Raw genomic sequence first — 26956 nt, forward strand, 5'->3', positions numbered from 1 at the left:
ACACTAATCCCTTCAAGCCCACTGCTGGATCGGTCCATTTATCAAAGACAGGTTTAAGTTACAGAGAAAAATGATTTTTTTGCGATAAAATTCAAAGCGTTTGCGCGACGTGAAAGCCTTCTCATTACAAATTCTAGTACCGGAGGAATGGAGACCGTGTTGACAGCACCTGACATCAAAACTACAAGCTGGCACCGGCAGATAACTGCCGACATCCCAGAATTATTTGTCCTAACGGACAGTGTGTAAAAGGACGTCGTCATGGAAACGTGTGTCGTCTACTGATAGGAAATCCACTCACTTTTTCCAACTCCGGTCCTCACTCGTCCCCACCGAGAATGTTAGAATTAAAGAACCAAAATTTCAAATTACCAATGCCGAAAAATAGTCTGAAGGGGTCTGCTTGTACACTCTACCACGAGTAACAAAGTTTGAGTAGAGAATACGCTAAGGATGGATTCTTTTGTAGAAGATAAAAATCGCACGGAATACAGGTACATTTCGACGACCGCACTATCCAAATTAACGTCATTAAACGAAACAAGATGATAAACAGCAGTTCGTACAAATCCGAAATAAATCCTAGACATTGCTGCCTCTAGAGGAAGTGCAGTCCACGGAATAGGCTGGTCATCCGACACTGATGGATGATGGACCCGTATAAAAACAAGCAACGTCACTACCTCTTTACGGATGTCCAGCCTTATCGTTAGATGCTCACTTAGCACCTCTATCTTGTTTTTTTTTTTTTTTCCTTCTACAAAAACTTGGAATTTCCGTACAAGAATTGATTATGTAAGTCCTATCCGAAATAACTGCAAAATTTTCTTACTCGTGTTTTTATTTTATTCACGAATTATATATGCGTTTAGATTAGTTAAATATTGTTTTTTAGTATCAATTATATATATTTTGCTTTATAAAACCTCTAACATTTTGTAAAGAGCACACATGATATTTATGTATCAGTCAGAGATTATTGTATCAGTGATCTTTTAACCAACAAAATATATCTCGAGTTCGATATTGGAATTCTGTTTTTTCCAATAAGTGAATCTCAATATGGTGCTTCTAGTATGAAACTTGGTACTGCAGCTCCATCTGTGAGCACAAAATAGAATGAATGGTGTTTAAAATTGAAAACGTTATTGAATTCGAAGTACTTTAAAAATATGTATATAACAATAGGAACAGCCAAATGATGTATATCGGTTTTTCAAAATATAATTTAAAAATTTAAAAACGTGAAACTCGAATTACATCCCCTTTTTATGAGTCTCTAAGTTGTATTTGTTTATTTTCTACATAAATCCACTCCTAACTTTGAAATGCTACTGATGATTAGCACAAATTTAGTCCAGTTTCATTTCTTCGCAGAACGAGGCGCTAGGATTTTGATTCTGAATGAATGAATATTTTTTAAATATTTTAATTGAAAAATTAACGTCAAAAAGAACGATTTTATTTATTCAATTCAAGCATTTAATGCAGTAAATGAATTTTAAAAATATAGAACGTCGGAGTGGTTGCTGCGTATGTACTGGCCAAATGGGTCTGGTTCCAGTTAATACGACTAGTGTGGCAGATGTTACCGGTTTATGATCGGAGTTGTGAGTCGTATATGACATTAACACGAGTTTGCAATTAAAACGATGAAGTAAAATCATTTTACGGTCATCCGTGCATGGTGTATTCACTTTTCTTCCTGAATCGCGTCCCCTTATTCTTTGTATCTTACGAACAAGTTTATTGTTTCCTGTTTCTGTGCATCATACATAACGTTGTAATCCTGCTCCCCGTCTATCCCCTATGTAATGCTCTTCTTTACGTTTAAGATTATAATTAGTATGATACAGTTTTTAGATACTTTAGATACAGTATTTATGATACAAAAATAAATGATACGTTCTATTTGAATCGAGTAGGAAGTATATAACTTACATTAAAGACGAATTAGATTTACCTTTAATTCATCCATTGACATCACTCTCCCATTTATTATATTTTTGTAACTTATAAAAAATTTAAAATTATATTCACCATTCGATATCAAATTGATTTCTTAATTCGAACTGATTGGTAAGTTTTTAAATTTTTTTTTTTTTTAATTTAAAGAGGATGTCCGGAAGTTGCTCCTTAATTATGGCGCTCTCGTCCAGTAATAAGTAGATTGAAGAGTTGTATCGGAGTGAATAATACCCACCTCTCGCTAGTAGGATAATGAGGCACACTGATTCTTCCTTTCCGCCAACAATAACTGGATAGCGAAAGGGTTAATTAACAGATGTGTGCACGACCGGTAATACTTCGAAAAATAAGTCTGCTACAATCAATTCTGAAAGCATACGTGCAGCTTTTCGGTTCTCAGAATCCTATCTTTGTTTTGATCGTTAATTTGTTATTTTTTTGTATTATTTTATTCGAGATGTTTTTTAAAATTACATTTAATTCTTACAATAAAAACAGAAAAGGTAATCCGAATAATAATAAATGAAAATTGTCAACATAAATTCATTTTATGGATTTAAATTTCAGCTCTGTGATGCCGATGCTCGGAGATTCTAGAAAGAAATAGTAGGAGTTTGTATTTATGTATTTTATCAATGTAAATGTTAAAACGAACGTATATTTATTGAAGAGAAATTTCGTTGTGACATTAGAAGTGATGCGCCTCGAAACGGTGGGAAAAAAATCTATGATATAATCAATGAAGTTGACTATTTTGCATATTTTATTTTTGATGTTCTCGACGTTTGATATTTGAATTTTATTCCTTTTTCTCTTAAAAATATTTGAATTGTTAAAAATAGAAGAATTGAAACTGTTCATTTGTTTATTTATTTGTTTCGTATATGTTTTATATGAGAATGTATTCTTTCGTTTCTTCTTAGATGTCGAGGAAAAGCATCAAATAATTGAACAGATCTTTTATGAATCGTTGCTCGGATGCGAAGGCATTTCGATAAATTTAATATATAAAAGTTTCGCCATCAAAAATCGGAAACAATTTTAACATTTCATTTTAGCTTGGAGTAAGATTCGGTATATTTTCTTAATCGCTTCTCTCGAAGAAATAACTAATTCTCTCAGCGAAAAGGATTTATATGCTACACGCTGCAATTCTTCTATAAGCTGTTTAACGCTCTTTTATCTTTTGGCGGAAATCAAGTTGTAATCGTAATTTCTGCTTCTCTTCTCCGTTTATGGTCCGGATATCTAGGTCATAGCTTTTATCTATTCTAATTTGATTCTTTCAAGCTTAATTTGTTTCGTAATTTATTTGCTCCAGTCGCATTTCTAGTTATATCTCTCTCTCATCTTGCGAAGATTGATTCCCTCAACAAACCTCATAATGTCAACAATGAACGTAATTCATTTTGCAGCCGTAAACTTGACTTTCTTCCAGATGTAATACGATAATTAAGGTCATCAATTAATGCAATCCGCACAGATTAGCCTTAGTTACGTTTCAAAAGCCAAGGATGGCATACGGCATCAATGTTTCATTGAATAAGGTGATAATCGTCCTCTTGTAATTTATGTAAAACTTCAAATACTTTATGGAATATACAGTAAAATATCAAAATGTTTCTAAGTACTAAAGACTGGCTAGCGATCTCACCTTCTCTTAATGTAATTATTTATATCTTGTCATTTGATGTAGAAATCGGATTCGATACAACATTCTCTTAAATAGTGTTACCCTTATAAAGCACCATTTTTCAAAAAATATTTCTGGAGAAGATCCGTTTATGTTTAGTGAATACTTGTAAACAGAAGTGTTAAAATAAAGAATTTTTCAATCTCTGTTAATTACTAAATGCGATTTTGCATTGCAAACTATATTCACTAGATCATGTGGCTTTGAAAAGCTTAAACTTACACGTAAAGCTCAATACTAGGCCTATATTTCTTTATTGTATAAGACAATTCAATTTAGCAACACATTCGATTTTTAATACTTATTTCAAAGATAAGTGGTAGCGTTAAAACGAAATTTAAATGTAACTTTACAGTATCAAGGCATTGAGGATATTTTACTGATTACATTTTAATTTTAACTACTAAAATATAACCGAAAGATTGATTTTGTTTTAGAGTAAACGCCTTAAAAAATTAATCTTAAATCTTTAATCACTGTTTATACCGCCGTTTTAAAAGTATACAACGACCTTCGGGTTTCCAGGTTTGCTATGACCCAAATAATTTCTTTTTTCTTTTGATTTGACATGCAATTCCGTCGTCAATGCAGTTGTTTGCTTTCATCCACATACGCAGTAGTCTATTCGTTATCGGAAGAGATAGACAAAAGAACAGATGGATTCGCCACCATCACCAAAATGGGCAGTTCTACGATAATGTTTCTTATTTCGAGATCTAACATTAGCGAATAAAAGCTTTATCCGTGATTAACTTTTCCGAGTTTTGCATATGATAGTCGGTGCTCTGGCACATGATTTAACAAACGGGTTAAATAGTTTATTGTGATTTTTGTTTTACTGTAAATGAAACCTGTTAATTTCCTTTATTTTTAAATGATGAAAACCTCGCCAACTTTTGAATAATGAAAAGCTTAATGACTTTTTTCGGAATATTCTGATTACATCAGTTTCTTACTATTACCTTTTCATGGTATTGTAATTTTCTCGTAAATGAGTACACGTTGCAGTTCTCGTTAAAATTGACTGAGAAATTTAAATTTATAAGGAAATTATGCTGTAATTTGTTCGATTATCTTTGCCAGGATAATTAAAACACAGATTATAAATTTGAGTATACATTACTGTACATTACTGCAAATTCCAGAATGTAATTGAGTAAAATATCGATCGATGGACAAGGTAGAGTGAGAAGGAAACTTATCTGAATATGTTGTATGGAAGAATCATTTCCATTTTGAAACTTTTCTAGTTTCCCTTTTTTTAGTTTTGTAAATAAATAAATTATAATTGAGAAATATTTAAAGGTTAATAAGTGAAAATTTAGTGAAGGATGGTAATTTAACCAATAAAGAATTTTATTTAAGATTTAAAAAAACTAATAATAGTTTTGGTAATTTACATTCGCCAAGTGGTTTCTGGTTGGTTACAGATGTAACCTACTTATTTAATAAGAAAGAGCTCAAAAAACAAGAGAATTATTGAAGAGCCAAGCACGTTCACATAAAGGATGAGCACCCTTCGAGGCATAGTTGCCAAACAATTATCTATTGTTAACTAATAGCCGTTATTACTTTCATCGGTCGTTCTTACGGTTTTTTTTTTTTTTTTTTTGTTATTTTAAAGGTACGATTTTCAAAAAACCAACTCCGTGAGGAATTTATATTAGCACATATACCCAAATATAAATTGATAGAAGCATTACGTGCATGGTCATTGATTTTGTCATGACAGCAATGCTGCACTTTACATATTGAGAGACGTGCAGGCGTAATGGCCGGCTCGCTCCATTAGCCTGACAAATTCCTGGCTGCAGTCTTCCCGACTAGTTGTGTAGCCTCTTATTTTATTATCCGACTCCTAAATATTATATGTGCAGAGTAAACCTGGCTTCGATGTTGTGTCACTTCTCTGGTCAAAGGAACTCGTTTAAACTTTGGTTAAAAACAGCGTGTCTTTAAATATTTATTTTCTTCTGTTCCGCTCTAAGCGATTGTTTGAACGAATTAACTCGATAATCACATTTCTTTTAGCAGTATTCTTTTTAGTGTATAAGACAATCTTTGCTTTAAATGGATGCAATTTTCTTCCAACTAAAAAAGCATATTTTTTTGGATCCGATCCAAAGAGGAAGGTGGAAAAGAATTCGTATTTCAACCCTTGACAGCGGCACGATTTATTTTCCGTATTTCCGAAATCTATGTGGGGTGTAGAAAATCGCGGTTGGCACTTTCTCCTCTTATTTTAGCCTGGATAGGTATCGCTTTCCGGGCAATCCGATTAAGACTCAATATTTGGCATGATTACGCCAAGAAAAGAGAGAAAAGGCGCAAAGAATTGATGATTCAAAATCTCATGATCGTAAAAAGTACTCCATTTTTAATTGAATAAATGCTATCAAAAATATATCTTATTAAATGGCCACTCTAATAAATGTGTAAAAGAAGTATTTGTGATATAATTTTAGAACAAGTGGTAGTGTTTACAGTAGATTTTTATCAAATTTGTAAGTGCTTACTTTGATTGGAAGAATACGAGAAGCGATGACAATTGGAACTGGTAAACGAACTAGATTAGAAAGGAGTGCCGTTTTTCTTTTTTAATTAGAGACAATGAGTGTGCGTTGTGCCCATAAAGATAGTTTGCGGTGTTAAGGAACGATTTACATTCATGAACTTATTCCGCAACTGTTCGACCATTGATTACCACTAATTAGTCGAAGCACACGTAACGAGCTGCAACGAACTTGGCCCCAGACAAACAAGCGGCGCAGCCCTAATGTGCTTTACTTGTACTCCTTAATATTTTACCGGCGAAGAGGACAGACGGACCATACATAGAAACGGTTTCGGCCGACTTGCTAAAGATCCTTTTAATGCTCTCGTTTCGTTCGAACACGGTCAAGTAATTAAAGTCTCTCCAGGCGATGGAGATAGGCCGAGGCGGCCATCTCACCCGAGACATGTTTCTCTCCTTATCTTCGTTCGGCCCGGTCTGTCCCTGTCTGCCTTATCTAAATCCGAGAGCGGAATGAATGGTCTCTACTTGACAACAAGAAACAGATGAGAGCATGGAAGATTAGATGATGCACATAGGACCGGGACGTGATCCTCCGTCATAACCAATTGCAGACATATGCTGCTTTCGTTTTCCGACTTCGTCTCCATTTCTTTTTCTCATAATTTATCCTTTTCTCCCCTCTATAAAAAGTTACTTTATTAAGATGATACGTTTTCCTGAACTTTAAAAATAAAAGATTCCGTATTATTCTGGAAAATTTTACGTTTAAAGTTCAAGAAAACACAATTTTAACATTAAGAAAGCTATTTTTAATTTATATTAAGTGGAATGGAGATCATATTTTATATATTTATATACAATATTTTATACAATTATTATAATATAATTAATTTAATGTTAATGGTTGTAATAGTTAAGTTATCTCTTCTACGTTTTCTTGTTTCGTTTAAGTATTTATTATCTTCTAATCCTCTTGCCTTCTGTAATAAATTTTTAACTGCTCTATTAATAAGTCCCACAATAAATAAGTTATATGTGAAATTAATTTTCTTTTTCTGCTAGAAATTAGATGAAATGTAGCTTCTTTATTATCCGTATTTAAGGATTATCTGAAATTCTCTTGGGATCCATTCATTTGAGATAATGATTTGCCAGAATGGCAAACCTTAGGGTATTTCAATTTATATATTACTTAAAAATTTTAAATCGTTTTAGATAAGTTAACTTTTAATTTTGAAAGTTTTCTTAACTCTTGATACTTGTTTTAATAACGAGAAAATAATAATTTTATAATGTGGTCTCGTGATAAATTTTGAAGTGGATTCTGTGAATAGCGCTTGAAAGTAAAGTAAAAAGCATATGTAATAATTATAATGCAATAAGATAAAATGCTATAAAAATGTTCAAATATAAAAAGATTATTTCTTAAACTCGTTGAAGGATTAAGCGGAGGTTTTAACGCCGAATTCAATTTTGTCAGTTGGATAATAATAGAAATGTTTCTATTCAATTTATAACATTGCTGTCATTAGACAAGAATCTTTTCTTTTATATTTTCTTTAATTAAAATACGTTATGAGCATAAAGTGGTTTATACCCGCATAAATTCACATATGGATTAATTAAGTGAGGAGGTTTTTTTAACTCAAATATTCTTTCCTAATACTACTCTGGAACGTTTCCTCTCATCTCTTCGTTTCAATGCAAATTTTCCCCTCCCCTACTCTATCACTCTCACCCTTTTAGCTCTTTCGCATCTTTTACAAATTGAGGATGAATAGGAATCCTTTGTTACTTAACTCTTATTAAATGATATGGGTATTTTCTGTTAAAATAAAAAGTTTGTTTAATGTTTTTCTTTTCTTTCTTAATTTTAAATGGAAGCTTGGTATTTTTTCTCTCGCCAAAAAAATTACCTGATCGAACTAGATGTAAAAAAAGGTTATTATTTTTCATTTTGCTATTAAATTAGGAGTTATAAATGAGTTACTGGAGATGTAAACTGCTTTAGTAACTTCATATAAACGAATAGATTAATTCGTTTGTGTTATATGGAAAATAAGAAAGATTTGATGAAAGAAGGGATTAACCCAAAGTATCTGTTCTCTTTTTTATACTTATGTACTAAGAGAAATACGTGTTTAGCGATATCATATGTGGATTAAGTAGCTTTTAAATGGCTGATCCAGAAGTACAAGTTTTTGTGAACATTTTCAGACATTTGATATGGCCTTTTTTCGCTAAAATTTGTTTATTTATTTAGTGTAACGATGAATAGATTGTTAAAATAGTCATACAGATTTTAAATCATAAATTAAAGCAACAATCACTTTCAATGCAGGAAACTATCCCTCGTTTATAACTCTAGTAACAGTTAATATTTCGAAACATTTTCTGAACAATATGATTAGAAATGATATAAATTTTGATACATTTAATATGGATCGAAAATTCTTTTCATCTGAAAAATAAAGATGATTGTATTTTTGGGAAAATGCCATTGGTGATATTTGCCAGTATCAGTTCGAGACGTAGCATTTTTTCCGTTTCTTATTATTTAGATTATTTATACATCGAGTAAACTAGGAAAGAAATCAAATTATAGATCTCGTTCACGTACCGTCCGCTTTGAGACATCGGATTTATCAGAAAAAAGGCAGAACATTTCTGGATATAGTTTTATTCTCGCAATGCTCCAGAATAACGTGTGGATATCATTTGGAAGAAATATATATATATATAATATTTCGAATGATAATGAGCAAGACTAATAAGACCGTTCACTTTTCCAATTCTTATTCAAACGTTTGTAAATTAGGAACCTTAAATATGATCTGTTCACAGAATGCAGCTGAGCCCCGTTCTGATATCTGCGATATAAGTGATAATTTTGTTAATGTTCGATTTTTTTTATTAAAAAGCTCATATTTGATGTCTTTAAAAGGCAGCTAATTAGAGTTATTAAAAAATTATTTATAAAAAAATATTAATAATAATAACTTTATCTAGTGATAGACTGTGGTAATGTAAAATCATTTAAACGATAAATGAGTTATTTTTGGGATAAACTTTGATTTAGTTTATCCGAAAAAGTATTAGTTTAATTTACTCTGTTTTTATGGCATTTAAACAATTCTCTTTTAAATTATAAGTAGGAAATGTGCACTTAATTCTCGAATTTAAAGGTTACATTTAAAATTCAAAAGCCTGAATTTAAGGTTTGCTGTTATAAAATACTATTTATATGTTAACTGTTGTACAGTACGCTTCATTGTAATATCCTTGCATGTGTCTTATAAAAACCTAAAATACGCTATTTTTCGTATCTTAAACGGTGTTAATAATACAATACTGTCTACTTTGCTATTTTAAAATCAATTATATATAATTGCGATAGATTTTACGTTTTATTTTCGTTATTTTTTGCTAATTGAAATAATAATCTTTTTATTATCTTGTAAAACGAATTAGAAAATGTAACGATGAATATTTTGTAAACTGATGTTAGAGCAGATTTCCAACTTCTGTGTATAAATAAATTTTTCTTGCGTGAATTTTCCGTCCTTATTTCTGTTTTACACATAATTTTCCGTTACCTTGTATAATATCGAGTTCGGAAGCTGAGTGGAAAGGCACGAATGTAATGATCAGCCGTCCAACCAGAGACAAATTGAAATGTTTTATAGCCAAATATTGAGTCTGGTTCGGACGTATTAAATCGGTTGCCAAGGCAACTGGTTTGCACATCCAGCAAACTTTCTAATTGCATTGGATAGATAGAGCTCGAAAAGTGCGCCATTTATTAACATGGATAAAGTGTGCGGCTGTATGCCAAGGATATCAACAGGCACAGATGCGTGTAACCTATATTGGCTGTTGTACTACTTCCCGCATCCGTTTCTCCCTCCCTCTACCGAAATCAATTCCACGCACCGCCGAAAAATCCTCCTTAATATCGACGCCCATGTAATTAACACTGTCCTCTTAATCGTGTACCATAACCAATAATTACTTTTTGATTCCTCGGTTATCGTCTTCGAACGCGAAGATGCTTCTGCAGGAGAAACACGTAAAAGGTACAAAGACTGTATAATTAAACTGTTACAATTTAGCATGTTAATGCTTGCTCGGTTGTTAATTTTTTCCTTTTTAATATACACCTCTTATCTTTTTTTAGTTGCAAAAAAACTAATTATGATATATTTTCTTTTTATTCTTTTAGGAAATGAAGGTAAATTGGGCTACATCACCTGGAAATACACCCAAACAAGACACAAGCAGTAAGTATTGTTTTATATTTTCGCTTTGTTGAATTCAATAGTCTATCGATTGGTGTTTGCATTTGATACGTTTGTTGTTGTTTAAATTTGGCATTTCTCGACTAAGAAATCGCAAAACATATTTCTGAACAGCGTCATATCCTAGTAGATCGCTACAAAAAGACTGCAATTTATTGAATCACACACTATACCTATACCTAGGCCTATAATAATGTGTAAGAAAATTTTGAAATTATTAAATTATTAAACCTTTATTGATTAATTACGTTATTAATTTAATCGTGTAAATATATAACGAAATTTGTATTTACAATTTAATTGACAAGAAGACAGCTGGATGATAAAGGCGCCACTTTGGAGACTCGGGTTCGAATTCGCGTTGGCTCAGGCATTTTTGTGGACAAGTTGACTCACTTAATCGAGTTTCATTCCTTATCACTCTACATCCCTACTGAGTTCCATGTGAACCCTATCAATGCCTATGGAGATTGTCTAAAAAATGCACTATTTTTAAACGCTACTTTGATACACAATATATATTTTATTTTTTATAATTGCCTTAGTTTTCAAAAATAACTTATAATTCGAATTTACATTTATTAAATTATTAATAATTCATTGAAAGTATTTTAGTAATACGAATAACCGAGAATCGATTCTTTATTTGATTAATCATTTCATATGTTTATATGCAGATCACTAATTAAAAAACAGTAGTTCAACGCGATTAATAAATTTTTAATATTTAGTAAACCCCTAATATTCTCCCCCTCGCAAAAATCTCAAACTAATTTCAACCAATTAATGTATAAATGGAAGAAGCATTGTGATTCAAAAGACGAAATGTATAGAAGTATGTAGTTTGTAATTCTCTTCTGATTAGATAACTATAATTTCCGATAATTTCACGTGAAGCATAATAATTTTACTCGGGAGCTATCCAAATGAAAGGGACTCGGGAGACAGCCTCCGTAACTCATTAATCGCTGTTAACACAGACCGATAAGTTCGTTAATTACCGACCGTCCCCAAGTTTCTGAAGAGGAAGAGAGTTTTACCTGTTGGAATATCCGAAATTCAGTGTGACGCTATCTGCCTATTCAATTAAACCGGCGCCAATTTTTATACACAAAAATAGGTGGGGAAAAAACATTTTCTGGTCGATATTGGTAGAGTGAAATTTGATATTTCCTTCAAACTAGTCGGTATTCATTCGCCCCGTTTCTCCTTTCGAGTCCGAGATAAAATATTTATGGAAAAACGACACATTTATTCTCGTACCACCGGAATTTACATCACTTTACAATTCATGTCCCATGCGAGATTATCGTGTTAGATTTTTTTTATCCCAACTATGACGTCGTTTTTCGGCTTCCGTCACTTTTCATCCAGTTTGAGTCATCTTTGGCATCAAAATATAACGTTGAAACTTTAATCTTCCCATTAATCCCTACCAAGAATGGAAACTAAACTTTTTCTTTCAAATTCCCAGTTTTTAATTCGAAAAACTGCTAGAAACCGAATTAGAGTCAGCAAGTCGAATTCAAAAGAATGAAAACAAAAATCGTCGAAAGAGTTCGCCGCTGTAAAATCTTCGACTAGAAATCAAAAAATTGCATCTGGATGGCGAAAAAATCCAATAGTTTATTGGTGGAATCATTATTTATCCCGTTTGATAATAGTTTTAATTTTTCTAGATGTAAACCGTTGTTGAGATGTAATTTTTATTTTACTTAATAGCAGTATTTTCATTCATTTATATTTTTTGACATTCGTAATGAGCTGCATCTGTGCTTTTTCTGTTTCTATGCTTTATCGGTCGTTCGTCAAAATTTACAGGTAAAATATTTTCACATTTTATAAGTATTTAAGGATTTTTTTATTTATTATTATCATATATAATTTTCACTTGCTTTTTCTTCCAGTTTTTTTTAAATATTTAAGTTTTCGTAAACGTGTTTCTAAAAAAATTATTATCCAAAATATTTATAATGCTATGCGATAATTTATTATTGCTATTTATAAATTAGTTGAAAATGTTCAAAGAAATATTGAATTAATTTTTTTTTCTTTTCTTTTTTTCTATTTTAAACGCATTGGATATTTAATCAAATTAGACCTAAATGTGTTGAGAACTTGCCACGTGTTCTCACGAAATCGATTACTTTCATTTTCCCCCTCCTTATATAAAGTATGTTATACAAATTATATTTTATTATTTGAAAGTTTTTTTTATTTAATTTATGTTAATCAGTACTTTATATCATGTTTCATTATATCACGTAAAATATTTTATTAAAATTCTTTATTTAATTTTGATTGATTTAATAAATAATTACACAGAACTTATGTATGAGCTGTTTCGTTTCGTCGATATTTAAGATGTTCTGTTATTTAAGATGTTCTGTTATTTAATTTAATTTGGGATTTTGAAAAGTGTTTAATAAGCATAAATGAAAAAATAAAATTTCATGAATAAGGTTACATTTCTTACTCGCAATTTCTTACACAAGAAATAACGAGGTGGCCCAAAAACTACTTGCAATATAGTAAATTGCAATTAATTAATTATTATAAACTCAATTTAATTACGTTTTAATCACATTTTCTCTAACTTTATAAAAGAAAAAGACGGTTCTAAATTTAACTTGCTATATTTATATTCACGATTGTATCTGAAACACACAAAAATAAAATAGGTTTAAATGATTTTTGAATAACACTTTTATATATATTATAAGGTAAATAAAATATTGTATATAACAAATAAAGGGATAAATATAATTAATAAAGATAAATAATGATATACATTTATTTTATGATTAAGATATTATATTTGATAAATTCTTTTACGATACGAAACAATTAATCTCTACATATGCATGTAAGATCGGAGTATTATTCTGAAGGTTGCATGAAGGTAATTATTACTCTCCATTATAATGAATGTTATGAATGATTAAAAGCACTTATGAAGCGCTTTAAATCTTGTTCTTAGTTTTCCTTTAAATAAATCAAATTTATATGAACAAGAAATAAGTGCATATCTAAACGTGTATTACCATGTTTACTGCGTTATTGTCTTCCATATGCTTAGATAAACATATGAACGTTTCGTCGTGTTATTACATTGTTATTATTTTGTTTGTTAACTTGGTAGAATAAGGATTAAAATTATATTCCAAAATTGATTAATAGAATTGTATTGATCAATTTTTAAACGCGTGCTATGAATGATAAGAGAATCTTTCGTAATGAAATTGAAATCCTAAGGATGTGTCATTAATACTTTATCTTTTCGTAGAACACTACCACATTTTCGTGGGTGATTTAAGTCCGGAAATAGAAACACAGCAACTGAAAGACGCCTTCGCACCTTTTGGAGAAATATCGTAAGTACTCATTCATTTTTTTTTTTAAGTTTTATTCCGATAACAATAATGTTATGGCCGAGAATTTATTTTACTTTTCCGCATAACTCTAGAAATTTGGGCTTTTTCATCCATCTCACGCTGCCGGTTAGTTACGTGTTCTCTGTGTATTGGCCTTTGCAAGCTAGTGTAAATCAGTCTCGAGTTATTTCAAACTGAAATGGAAAAGAGTTGAAGTCGAATCGCACAGCATACTGCTTGGTCTAAAATTGCATATTTATATTCAACATATGTAGCAGAATTTCTGAATAACTTACACGTTTCTCTATCTCTTTTTCTGAATATCAGTGAATTATTCATAGATGCTTCCGAAGAAAAGAAAAGCATTTGAGCGAATTGAATTGTACTCTGAATCAATTTAGTGCACGTAATCAAGACATTTTGTTACTAAATTTCGGGTATTTATTAAAAAGGTATTCGGTGCAGAGCTCGTAATTTTCGCTTCTTCTTCATTATTACCATACATTTTGGAAGAAGAAAACTATTTTGAAGAGAGGGCTGTCTGTGCGTTACATTTCTTCGTGACAAAAAATGGGTAATTAGCTTGATAATTATTTATTTCAAAGATATGTATAAAGTTATAAAATCAATTTACGAATTACGATAGGAAATGAAGTTGTAAGAAGGGTCAAATTCTTGCTCAGTTATAAGTAAGAAGTTACCAATAACAGTTTACGCCTTACTAGTAGTATGTAAACATCATTAACGACGTTTACATATCGCTAATCGATAGAAATTATTTATTGAGATAAACTTTCAAATAAACGAATAGGAATTCAAATCAGAAGTCGTTCAAATTATTTCTCCAAATGTCGAGATAGTAGTAGGCCCGTAAGGAGCGATTGGTGGGTATGTGGATCAATTATTCCGTCGATAATATTCTAATCGTATAGAGAACAGAAGAATCAAAGTTTGTTGAGTGTTCGTTAAAAGTTGGAATGTTTTTAGTTTTTAATGAGCCAATTAGAAAGTCATAGAAGTTTGGTTAAGTTCATTGTCAATATTGATTTCGCAGCTGTTTTCGATTCTTAACTTACTCCACTTAAGTAATATAAAGATCATTGTATTCTCCATACAGAAATTCCCTTTTAATAACAAATAACATTTATTTATTTCGATAGTAATCACAAAATAAGTTATCGTTTTGCATTGAAATGTATGTTACTTACTTACTATTTTAAATAATAAATATAATAATCTACAATTCTTTCTGTCTACGTTTGTTTTCTCTTTAAATATAATCAAAAATAATTATACTAAAAGCATTTATTTTTGATTATTTACGTTAGAAAGAGATATTTTCGTAAGTTTACCAACATTTTAGATACACATTTTCGAAAAGGTTTTAAAACTTTCTGGAAAGGAAAATATTCAGAAATTGAACAATTATATAAAAGATGGCGAGAAACGGAACTTATAACCTAAAAAAATTTAAATTATCAGATTCTTTGCTCGTATTTAGGCAGATATTAATTTAATATAGACTAAAACTTATTTATAATGATTTTATTGAAATTGTCTCGAAAGTGATTTAACAAATTATGGATTATAAACGTGCAGGATGTAATGAATTCTTATATCATCATTTAAAGAACAGAGAAATCGGAGATCGACATGAAATTTTTAGCTGTAATTTAAAAAGAGAGAGAGAGAGAAAGAAAAATCATTGCGAATAATGTGCATCTATTACACTGTTAGTTAAATTGGAAAGTAGTTAACAAGTATTAATTTTTTTTCGGAGATGGCAATTACGTTCTAATTCGTTGAATCTCTCTTCAACTATTAAATGTCTGCATCTTACATATCGTAATAATAATCATACATATCATATTTTATTTTCCATCTCTGACTAAACATCTAACTAATACACAAATTTAATTTTTATTTAAAATATCATAACCAAGAGATTTCATTTAGTAAAGTTGTTAATATGTCTGAAGAGTCATTTAATCTCCACTAGACGATGATATTAATGGCTTTCGTTGCAAAGATATAGCCTACATTACAAATATCGTTTAAATTAAAAAAATAATATTTATTTATTGTATTATTATATTAATTGGCTTCATAATTTGTAATGCTTTTTTTTATTTTTGTAACCATCATTAAAAATATTTCTGATACTGTTTTATATGGAAATAAAACAGAAGGAAAAAGTAATTGAGTGAAATATCATGCAATATGGCTGACATTTTTTAATTGCATCAGAAGAAAATCTGATATAATTAATTACTTTAAATTGTATTTTAAAGTACATAAAAAGTATCATTTATTTAATGACAATTGCAATACAGATTCATGTCTTCTGATAAGGATTATCGAATGAATCCATAGTATACATAAAAAATGCATATAAACATTGATTTGCAATATATATATAAAGATAAATTTGACTACAGAATACATTAGTTGTAAGATAAATACATTAAGATTTAAAAAAGCAAATGATATACTGACTGTTATAATCCGAAAAATTATATATAAACATTAGTTTCTGAAACATAGGTAGGGAAAAAACTTAATAACGAGAGAACAAATTATAAGATGAGTTTATAGAAATGAAAAAAATAATTATAGTCGTGACGACTATAATGATTATCGTTAAAGAAGGAGAAAAGGGGAATAAAAATAGTATCAGAGTAAAGTAGAGAGAAAAAGATGTAGAGCTAAATGTTATTTAGATATTTACATACAGTTTGAAAATAGTTTTTCAGATTATCGAATTATCTGATGTAATAAATTTTAAAAATATATCAAATTGTACGCACTTTGTATTTTCATATCAAAAGAAATAATTACAGATATTATGTAATCTAGACTCGAATTTCCGTTTTGCTAATTTTTGAGGATTGTTTAATGTTTCTTATTTATATGCGTATTTTCAAGATTGACAATAATAATCAAAGACTGTTGTGGAATGAAAAAATCGTGTATACTGTATAGCATTCAGTTATTTTCTGTTTAATTTCGTAATTTTTTGTAGCGTGTCTTCATTTATGTTTCTTATCTGTATTTTAACGATTATTCTTGAATATTTTATTTATGGAATATGGCAGAATCGATATTTTTAATGTTTTTACATTAAAAATATAGATTCTGACATATTCCATTCATTACTAAAAAATTATAATAATTTCATGATTTTATCAGTCATAATAAAAATTTTGCAATGTTTCATTTTATATCTAAATCTAAAATAGTTTTAATATTGGACAGTTTGAAAATATATATATATCTTTTTTCATTAACGAGGATTTCCTGTATGTATATATATACATACACAGGAAATCCTCGTTAATTCGAACTCTGATAGTTCGAAATTCCGTTGGTTCGTAACTGTACTTTAGTCTCGGCCGGGTATATAGAGATTTACACGTTAAGGAGTTTGGTTAGTTCGAAAATTCTGTTCCAGATGTGATATGCATATGTTAACTCGTTCATTTAGATCGAAGTGCCTCTATAATATAAGAGAACAATAGACCAAGAACAATTCTAATCTGGTCAATATGACTTCGCTTTTACAGTAACACATTTTTGGGAGTCACCTTACCCAGGGACTATTTTTTTTCCTCTTATCTCATAAAATACGGCTGGTTTTCGGGATTGCAAAATTGGGCTACAAGTAGCATATTGAGATATTTGTAGGGCTACTAGATTTTGACAACTTATTACTTTTTGGATCACATTAAAAATAATTTGGGCTAATTTCGGGGAATTCAGTTTTACTTTTTATAAACCTATCTGGCAACAGAAGGTATACAGCTCATTGGACACGAGCTGTTTACCTTCACATATTATTAATTAACGAAAATAGCGTTCGGTATACGTAGCTGTTTCTGTATTCTGTTTGCTTAGTAAGTTACATTAGTGACATGGCATTTGGCATACGGTACAAAAATATATAAACCTCGGATAATTCGAAGTATATATATATATGAATACAATAACGGTTAGATGTAGAGATCGAAATTCGAATCCGATTCATATTCTCATAATTTATCATGAATGTTGCGGTTAGAGATATTGTTGCCCCATATCATACCCATGCTGACCAACTTCATTCAACTGCATTCGCCGGTAATAAATTAAATTGTGGTTGAATGCAGCTTTAAATTGTGTTGATTCCTGGCGCTAGTAATCAGTCAATCAATTATATTTGACTAACATCAATCTGCTGAAGATATAATTCAATAAAGTAATAATTTTTAGATAAGCGTTAAGAACATGTAGTTATTAGTATAATTATAATGTACTTATGATATTCCCCAAAAAAGGTTACATACCCCAAATAAAAAAGCGAACTTTAATCCATGTTACATTACCAATATTAAATTTCACTGGGATTTAATGAAACTCGGATCTTTTAGAATAGAATTCTTATTGCCTGTCCCATATATTATTAAATTCATCACAAATACAGTAAATTGTACATTACATTAATTGTAATTAAATTCATTTGTTCCGATACGTTTCCAGCGAAGATTCGTTCTTCATGTGTGAAATATGGATTTTCCTAGATTTTCTAAAGAAGAGGATAAAAAAAATTGTATTAATATAAATTTTTTTCAAATTTCGTCACAGAATGAGCAATATCGTCTTATTCATCAGAATATTCTCCTTTGATTGATAAAAAGAAAATTTTTTAAACAGAATTTGAACAGCTGTGAACTTTATAGAAACTACATTCGAAGTTTATTCTTCATTTTCTATAGCACATTGAAAATAATCTTGCGAAACGTCAGATTATTGGACATTAATCACTAATTCATATAACATTATCACCGATCAGTGAACGTTGGGTTCACTGATTGGTGATAATGTTACAGAAATTGTTTGGATTTTTTCATTTATAATTTTCTCTCTGTAGCTGTTATTCTGTATCTATTCAGATTTAATATGTAGCAAACATACTTAAAGTCACAAGGCTTCCTTACAGTCTTTCTAATTTTCGAATAACTTACTCTTAATGCCTGATTGATTGATTTCTGATGTTAGATGTCAGCACAGTATGGATTACTTATTCTGCATTAATTTTATACATTATGCGTACGCTTGGTCGACAATGAATTAAATTAACATGAATGACGAATTACGTTTTCTCTGAAAATACACACAAAATATGTCGAAGGTCCGAAATGTATTGGAACTAGAATTTCACAGCGATAAGTATTTTATCGTGATCATTCAGTGGACAAATAATTCGTAAATAAAATAAAATAATATAATATATATATAGGACTATATAAATGCACGATTCTTGTGATAAATATTTGCATTAATTTTTTTTGTATCAACAGTTTTCTGTTGATACAAAATTATTTACATTGTAGGCTATTATTTACAGTGTAGTGAATATGCCATTTGTCCTCTGTACTAACCGAACGTTAATTTTGATGAGAAGTAGCAGTTTGTTATATGAATTTCTTCCTGTTCTTTTCTTATCTCTATCTCTCGCTCATGCTTGTCACCCCATTGCGAATCAGGTTCTCCCGTAATGGACTTGTGGCCACTATAAAGCTACAATGTGTACTCGCGTTAATTTGTCAAATCGATAAATCGAATTAGAAATATTTTTCTTTTTTACCCATAACGTTGACTTTTTCAAAATAATGTAATTAATAAAGTTTAATTTGAACATCTTTGGTCATTTTACTGTATTTTATAATGCAAGGCACAAAAAAAGAACATGATTATTGTCATCTTTAATGTAATTTTAATTTTAACGCTCGATAAAATCTATAATTTAGTTACAATGCATATATATTGTTATTTAATTGTTACGAAATTCATCACTTTTAAAATCCCAATATCAATTAAAGCTTAGCATTGTATTATATAATGCTAAGCTTATCCAACTTTCAGACATCCTTCCAATTAGGGTCTGTTAATAAATTACGTCCGCGTTTTTCTTGAAATTTTTACTCCTCCCACTCCCTTTCTCGTCCCAGTTTGTCTAAGTTTCCATAACTCCCTCCCCTATTCGGATGTCCAACAATATTCGACCCCCCTTAAAACCTTTATCAGTTTATGAATGATAGATACTCTAAGTAGAAATGAAACATAGAAGAAATTTTGATATAAATGTAATAAAATGCATAAATTTTAATGAAATAAACGGACGTCCACTGACGATGAATCCCTCCCCTCCCCTTTGTCCGATTTGTCGTAACCCTCTCCCTCCCTTCCACTGTTGACGTCATTTATGGACAGACCTTTATTCTTTCGTTTATTGACTAGAATAATCAATCATTCTATTATACTGTCTGATTTAACATTTTTATATAATATATTACATTATTAAATGTTAAATACTACTAACGATAAAGTTTATTTTTTCCTTATCATTTCGTGTTTAATCACTAAAATATAGTTGTGACGTCATAGCGGAGATGGAGTAATTCTCGTAAACATTTAGCCTATTAGTCACTTTCACGTTTCTGTGATTTCTTTATGCAGTGATACGTTTTTTCCTTTACACAATAGAATGAAATATCGACACCATATGTAAAATATAATAATTTCTTTTAATATAACAAAGATTATAAGCTTTTTAGGCAACTAATATACAGTATTTAAAATAAATTTATGATTTCTCTTGATATGGAAATAGTGGTTAAAACATAGCATTGGTATGATTTATGTATTTATATATTTAATTAAAATGAAGTGTAAATGGTAGAAGATTAAAATGTTTATAAATGAATAAATGATTTTAGATTAAAAAAATGTTTAATTTTATTAGAATAGGAATGTCAAATTTTATATCTGATATAATTTTTTTTATTTATTAGCTCCTTTATTAATTCTTGTTAAATTTTAATTTTTATACAAACAAAAGATTGTTTTTGTTATTAGGTAAATATAAAATATTTAAAATCAGTTAGAATAAATATACTTTCAGTAAAAAATTATCTTGAAATTAATTTCGATCTTAATACAATATGACAAGAATCCAGATATTATTATTAATTTTTAAAGAAAATAGAAAAATGTTTGCTTTAATGGAAATTAAAAGAAAAGATGATAACCTAATGCCGTACAGTTGCATAACTAAGATTTTGTTCTGGGAGTGATCTAGGAGAATCCGTAAACTACAATTAGAATGAAGAAAAATTAAGCAGCTCTTAGGTACCCTCCAGACAAATGTTCTAGATCAGTGGTTCCCAAATTGGGCACTACTGACTCCTGTAGACAGTAAATAAATCTAGGAGATAAAAAGAAGCAAGTGGGCAGCAGGGAGCACTGGAGGCAGGATACTGAACAGTGAGCATAGGCAAGGGTTGAGGTCCCTGATAACCTTTCCCTTTCCTCTGCTAAAATGGGTAAGAAGAAACATTGCATTTAATGGTTTTGAGATTTGGAGAATAATGTACAGTAAGGACACAAAGTGTGAGTTTCATAAAAAGTTTTTTTAAGAATATTTCCAAGCCTTTCTCACACAAGGGGAAATGGGTTAGGGGCATTGGGTATAAGTTTATGGAACCAAGGGGATGGTGGGTCAGAAAAGTTTGGGAATCACTGTTCTAGATTGTTTCCAATATATTTAGAAGAAAACTTCAAAAACAAACCCAATATCTAAACTATGATCTTTCTTCTATAACAATCCACAGTCATGTGGTATAAGTAAGCAATTGATAACCAAGAATTCGTTTTTTTATTACAATAAGAAATGAAATGCTTGATATTAAATTATTAATTTGTAAAATGTAATTTTAGATATGTTGTTTAAGATGAATGTTTTTTACTTTAAATTTCATTCTTAAAGCCTCTGGGAATCTAACAGCCACTTCACTCTCACAAATGCATTATGTCTATTATTGATAGAACTTAGTGTTTTTACATTATTTTTTGTTTTTTAACTTCATTAAAACAAATATTTTTTTTCCCCATTTTGTGGAGTATTTTATAAATTGTAATTAGAATATTACTTCATACAAATATTTTATTTCGAACAGTATGACTATTCTGTGCTATGTCAAAACCATTTGCAGTAAAACAAATTATTATATGTGTTTATTCTCTAAATTAGTAGCAAACATAAGAGTGACAAGAATGATAAATTATGAATACTGTTATAAAATCAGACATTAATTATTTTCTTATAAGTATTTAAATAAAGATAGCACGTGAGGGTGAGAAGCCTTTCAAATTTGTTCTTTCCACATTCGCCTGAAGACGACGATCGTAATTTTTCGTCGAAAGTGCTTGCAATAAAAAGAAGAATCTACGTTAACGCTGAACTCAGTGCTAATTATCAGAAATGTATTTAAATAAAGATTATTTTGACAAAAAATAAAAATTTAGTACCAGATAATCAGTTTTGTTTAAATTTATCATTATTATAACAGTGCTCATTTTTAATGAAAAATTTAAAAAATGTAAGTAGTAATCTGTTTATGTTCAAAACTATTTTAGTTACAGTTATGCTTTTACATTCAACTATATGAATTATTACATATAAAATGTATTTGAAAAAATTTAAAAGTTTAGAATTCATCAAGTTTGATTTTTGACATGAATCATTAATTATTTCTTGGCAGATGATTAAATTTTTAACTTGGTCTTAAAATTTATTTATATTCATATTAAAAATATGAAATGGAATATACAGTATATTGTAAAGTAAAAACACACAAATGATATGATGACTTAACGTTCATTGTAAAGTAAAGAATTTGATTGAAAAAATATTATAAGTACTTAATAAAACTGTTCTTACATATTGAGCATTGAATTTGTTACAAGATTTATTTATTCTTATTCCATATAATGCACCCAAACTTTCTTTTTCAATATTTACAAATTCTATGAAGTTTCTGAAGCATTCATAGTGCAAAAGATGATATAGTCTTGAAAACTCCATGTTGGTTGATCATATTTTTGACAACCAGCACATTTGAAAGATAGTACAATCTTTTCTGAATTTTTAGTTATCGACTTTTCTCCCAAAAGGATCTTGCAAATAGCATAGCATTTTTCATAACTTTAAGTATCCAAAAGAAAAGAGATGGAAACAGTACATGAAATATTGAAGGATATATTTGTAATTCATTTCTCAAGTTAGTTTTTGATATTCACTTTTACTTATTTTCTTTGTTTTCATTTCAAATAACAACTGCACCTGCTGTTTTGCCTTCTCCAATATAACATTTTTTAAATAATTTATCTTTATATGTCTTTTGTAGAATAGAAGAAACACTCCAAAAAAAAAAAAAATTAATAATGTCTTCATAATTCATCCTTTTTAATAACCTCATAAACATAGCAAAGTTACAGGGCACTTTTATTTTGAGACTCTTCTCTGCCTCAATTTCTAAAACTTGTTAAAAATTCATAAACAATATCAATACCTTTATCTTGTTTTATTTTCTATTTGATGATTCTATGAAGTTATCAAATAGACATCATCTTCATAAAAACCAATATTCAATTCCTACATTCACTAATAATCTCTGAAGAAGAAAAAATATTAAAAACTTTTACTTTTTTCAAAGATTTAATATTTTTAACATACTTCTCATTTTGAAATTATATTTAATTTTTCCAAAAAGTCAACTGTAGTTAGTCATTTTTCTACAAAAGTTTAGTAGTTAAATAGCCCACATAAATATTTAGGCAAATTTTAATTTATAAACAACTTAAATTTTAAATTTGTTATTTTATTTATTAATAATAATCATGATTTAATGCTTAAATCTAATTAACTATTCTTAATAAGTACAAAGTTCTTACCAGTAATGTTTGTTACAGTAAACCCTTGATATTGTGAACCTGGGTTTAACAGACAAAATTTCCTATTTATATGTGAAATTTAACACCTTGTTAATTTTAAAATGCTTTTTATATGTAATAAACTTAACAGGTTTTTTTTTTTCAAATCCAAGAGTCACTGCTTTTAACTTTATGCTACAGCAGGAAAGTCTGGATACATCATCATTTCAAAAACAAACAAATAGGAAACATTTTTGTTTTTGTCAAATTTAAATCTTGTTTTTGTTTTAAGAACATTATTTATTTTTTTAGTTAAATACAATTAAAATGTATTTTCCAAAAAAAAGCTTGCTTATTTATTTCATATTAGTCAGATACTTGTTTATTACAGCCTTAGAACTACAGTGAATACAAGAGCAATAATACATACTTAATTTTAATTACACAAACATCATAAGTAAAAACAGGTAAACTAACTAATTTGTCAATTTTTTAGCACATAATTAAGAAAACCTACTTTATTATATAAAGGACTTTCAGCTTAAACAAGCATCCCTAGCTCGAATTAGTCCATTAATTTGAGATTTTACTGTTTTGTAGATTTTAAAGTATATAATTTTTCAATTTAAATATGTAACAATAATTTGTTCTATAGTTAGTTGATTTTGGATTTAATGTTTATAAAATACAAGACAAGTAACATACATTATTTATTTTAACTTAGAGCAAAGACTCTTAATAAAGACTTTTAAAGTAGGCTACAGACTCCTTTAAAAATCAGATGAAAATGAGACTCTTTTCAAAAATGCATATAAATAAATTGAAAAATATTGTGCTTAATTCATTACATTGTCTGTGAATTGATTATCTTCATTTAAAATTATCATAGGTCATAATAGAAGTAATTGTAATATGTTAATATGATTTTGATATTGCAAACAAATTAATCTAATTTTCATAATAAGATAAATTGTAACAGTAATTTACATTAAAAAGTTAAATTTATGAAATTCCTGTTTAATTTTTCACTTTTTGTTTATTTAGACAATTATTTTTAAGCAAATTTATGTGTTCTTGAAATCTATTCACCACTTTCAGCGATTTATGGATTCATATGATAAACTTGAGATATATAGAAACAATTGTAATGTAAAAATTAAAATGCAATCTGAATAACTGTACTTTTGACCCAGCTGGGTATATAGATATTTACATGTTAAGGAATTTGGTTAGTCCAAAATACCTCTATTTCACAATTTGAAGTGAAAATTCTGTCCAAACTGTGATATGCATATGTTAACTTCTTTATTTAGATCGAAGTGTCTTCATACTATAAGAGAACAATAGACCAAGAACAACTTTAATCTGTTTAATATGGCTTTGTTTTTACAGTAACATATTTTCGGGTGCCCATGAACTACCCTTTTTTTTTTATCTCATAAAATTTGGCTGGGTTTTAGGATTGCAAGATTGGGCTACAAGTATGAGATTGAGGACTTTAGGCTACTAGATTTAAGTTCAGTCACAGAATTTTTTATAGTGGAAAGTTATAAATTTTAACAGATCATTTAAAATTAAAATTTCCTGAATAAACACACATGCACACGTGTGTGTGTGAGTGTGTGTGTGTGTGTGTGTGTGAGTGTGTGTGTGTGTGTTTATTTAAGAAATTTTAATTTTAAATGATTTGTTAAAATTTATAACTTTATATAAAGGATAAAATAAAATAAAAATGAAATTACTACATATATGATTGATTAATTTTAAATAACTGTAACTGACAGTTTATATGGAACTTCCTATTCTTGAAAAATTATATATATATTTTTACATTTTAAGTACTATTGTAATAGATAATATATCATTAACGAATTGTGATCTGGTATTTAGTTATTAGGTTATGATTTGAGGAAGTTTTTTACAAATCAGATAAAATTGTTTCTTATTGTCTTCTTATATAATAAATTCTTATAAACTATTAGAAATTTTTCCAAAAATTTTTTTACTATTATGTTATTTATATTAAAATAAAGTTTCTCATTTTTCACAATTTTATTTTTTAAATCTATTTATTTTAATTAAATTTGTGAATATATAAGCTTCATTGTTATTTTTGAATTATAATTAAATTATCCTTGTTTAAAACTTTTTTACTAATACATAAAAATAATGCAGAATTTTATAGAATTTCTAAGCTTTTTTAAGGATATGCATAAACAGAATTTTAGTCCCAAACTACTATTTTGGACTGTGTTCTATGTAATATTTTATTAAAATTTTCATATTTTAAATATAGTAAATAGTTATAATTAAGCTGTTTTGAAATATAATAAACTAGATTTTCAGTCAATATATTAGGAGTGCCATTTAATGCTTTGATCTATTAAAATGTTTGGATTTAAAGAAGGAGATAAAATCTCAAATTAAAAAATGAGATAAATTGTACATCTGCAAACTTGGTAACAGATATCAGCACATTTTTATGATAAGTTTTAATCTGCAGATTTGGTGTAAAAAAAGAAATGAAATTTTAAATCCAATTTTTATTTCAGTAAGTTATGACAGTAAATGCTTATCTAAAAGTATTTCTGAAAAATAACATTTCTAATTTAGTTTCTATAAAACTGCTTAATGTATCTATAGAACCTAGATAAACATTCTAGATTGTATTCATTATATCAAATCTGTAAGATAAGACGTGATCTGGAATTGTGCAGATTAATTTATATATAATCTGTTATGTTAAAACTATGATATTTAATGGCCACAATTAATCAAGCTAGCAATATTTAATGCTTTCCATAAATTTTAAAATGATTTAATGTTATTCTAAATGTTAATAAATTCAATTTTGAAATATTTGAGAATAATTTTCACTATTTTACAAAACATATATATAATCTGGTTGATAATTTTGTATAATAATCATATAAGATATGTGCCTTCAATATTTCAGAATTAATATTATCAAATGATAAAAAAATTTTTAAGAAATTATAATTTATAGCTTTCATTCAAAACTAATATAAATATTTACCCTATATGAAAATATTTACTAAACTTGTCAATTCAGTTCAAATTTATCATTTTTTTTATACTTTTGAATTAATTATCATTTTAAGAAATTAGCATGTTTAAAACAAATGAGTTCTTAGAGTGATAAATTTTTTATACTATATTAATTTATCAATTTTGACATATTACTCCTATCCTTCATGAACTAATATCTTAAGTCAACAATATGACTAATTTATCATCATTGATGTAGCCAAATGTGTAACAAAATATTTTGACTAATTTCATATTTGAAGGAGTTAATTATTTTATTTTACTTTATGTGTTTTTATCATTATTT

The 26956-nt window shown here is 28.7% G+C and overlaps 1 protein-coding gene across 5 annotated transcripts in view; it reads left to right on the forward strand.

Moving 5' to 3' along the window:
* The window catches only part of LOC136975438 (nucleolysin TIAR-like), a 303606-nt gene that overhangs the window by 220254 nt on the left and 56396 nt on the right, over positions 1-26956 (forward strand). For all 5 annotated transcript variants that reach the window (XM_067270493.1, XM_067270494.1, XM_067270497.1 and 2 more), the window contains 2 exons: positions 10402-10459; positions 13764-13851. In XM_067270493.1, the coding sequence (XP_067126594.1) occupies positions 10402-10459; positions 13764-13851 (146 nt within the window). The remainder of the gene's footprint in view (positions 1-10401; positions 10460-13763; positions 13852-26956) is intronic.

This window comes from Centruroides vittatus, unplaced genomic scaffold (genome assembly GCF_030686945.1).
Source record: "Centruroides vittatus isolate TY-2023 unplaced genomic scaffold, ASM3068694v2 contig_371, whole genome shotgun sequence".
Classification (NCBI taxonomy): domain Eukaryota; kingdom Metazoa; phylum Arthropoda; class Arachnida; order Scorpiones; family Buthidae; genus Centruroides; species Centruroides vittatus.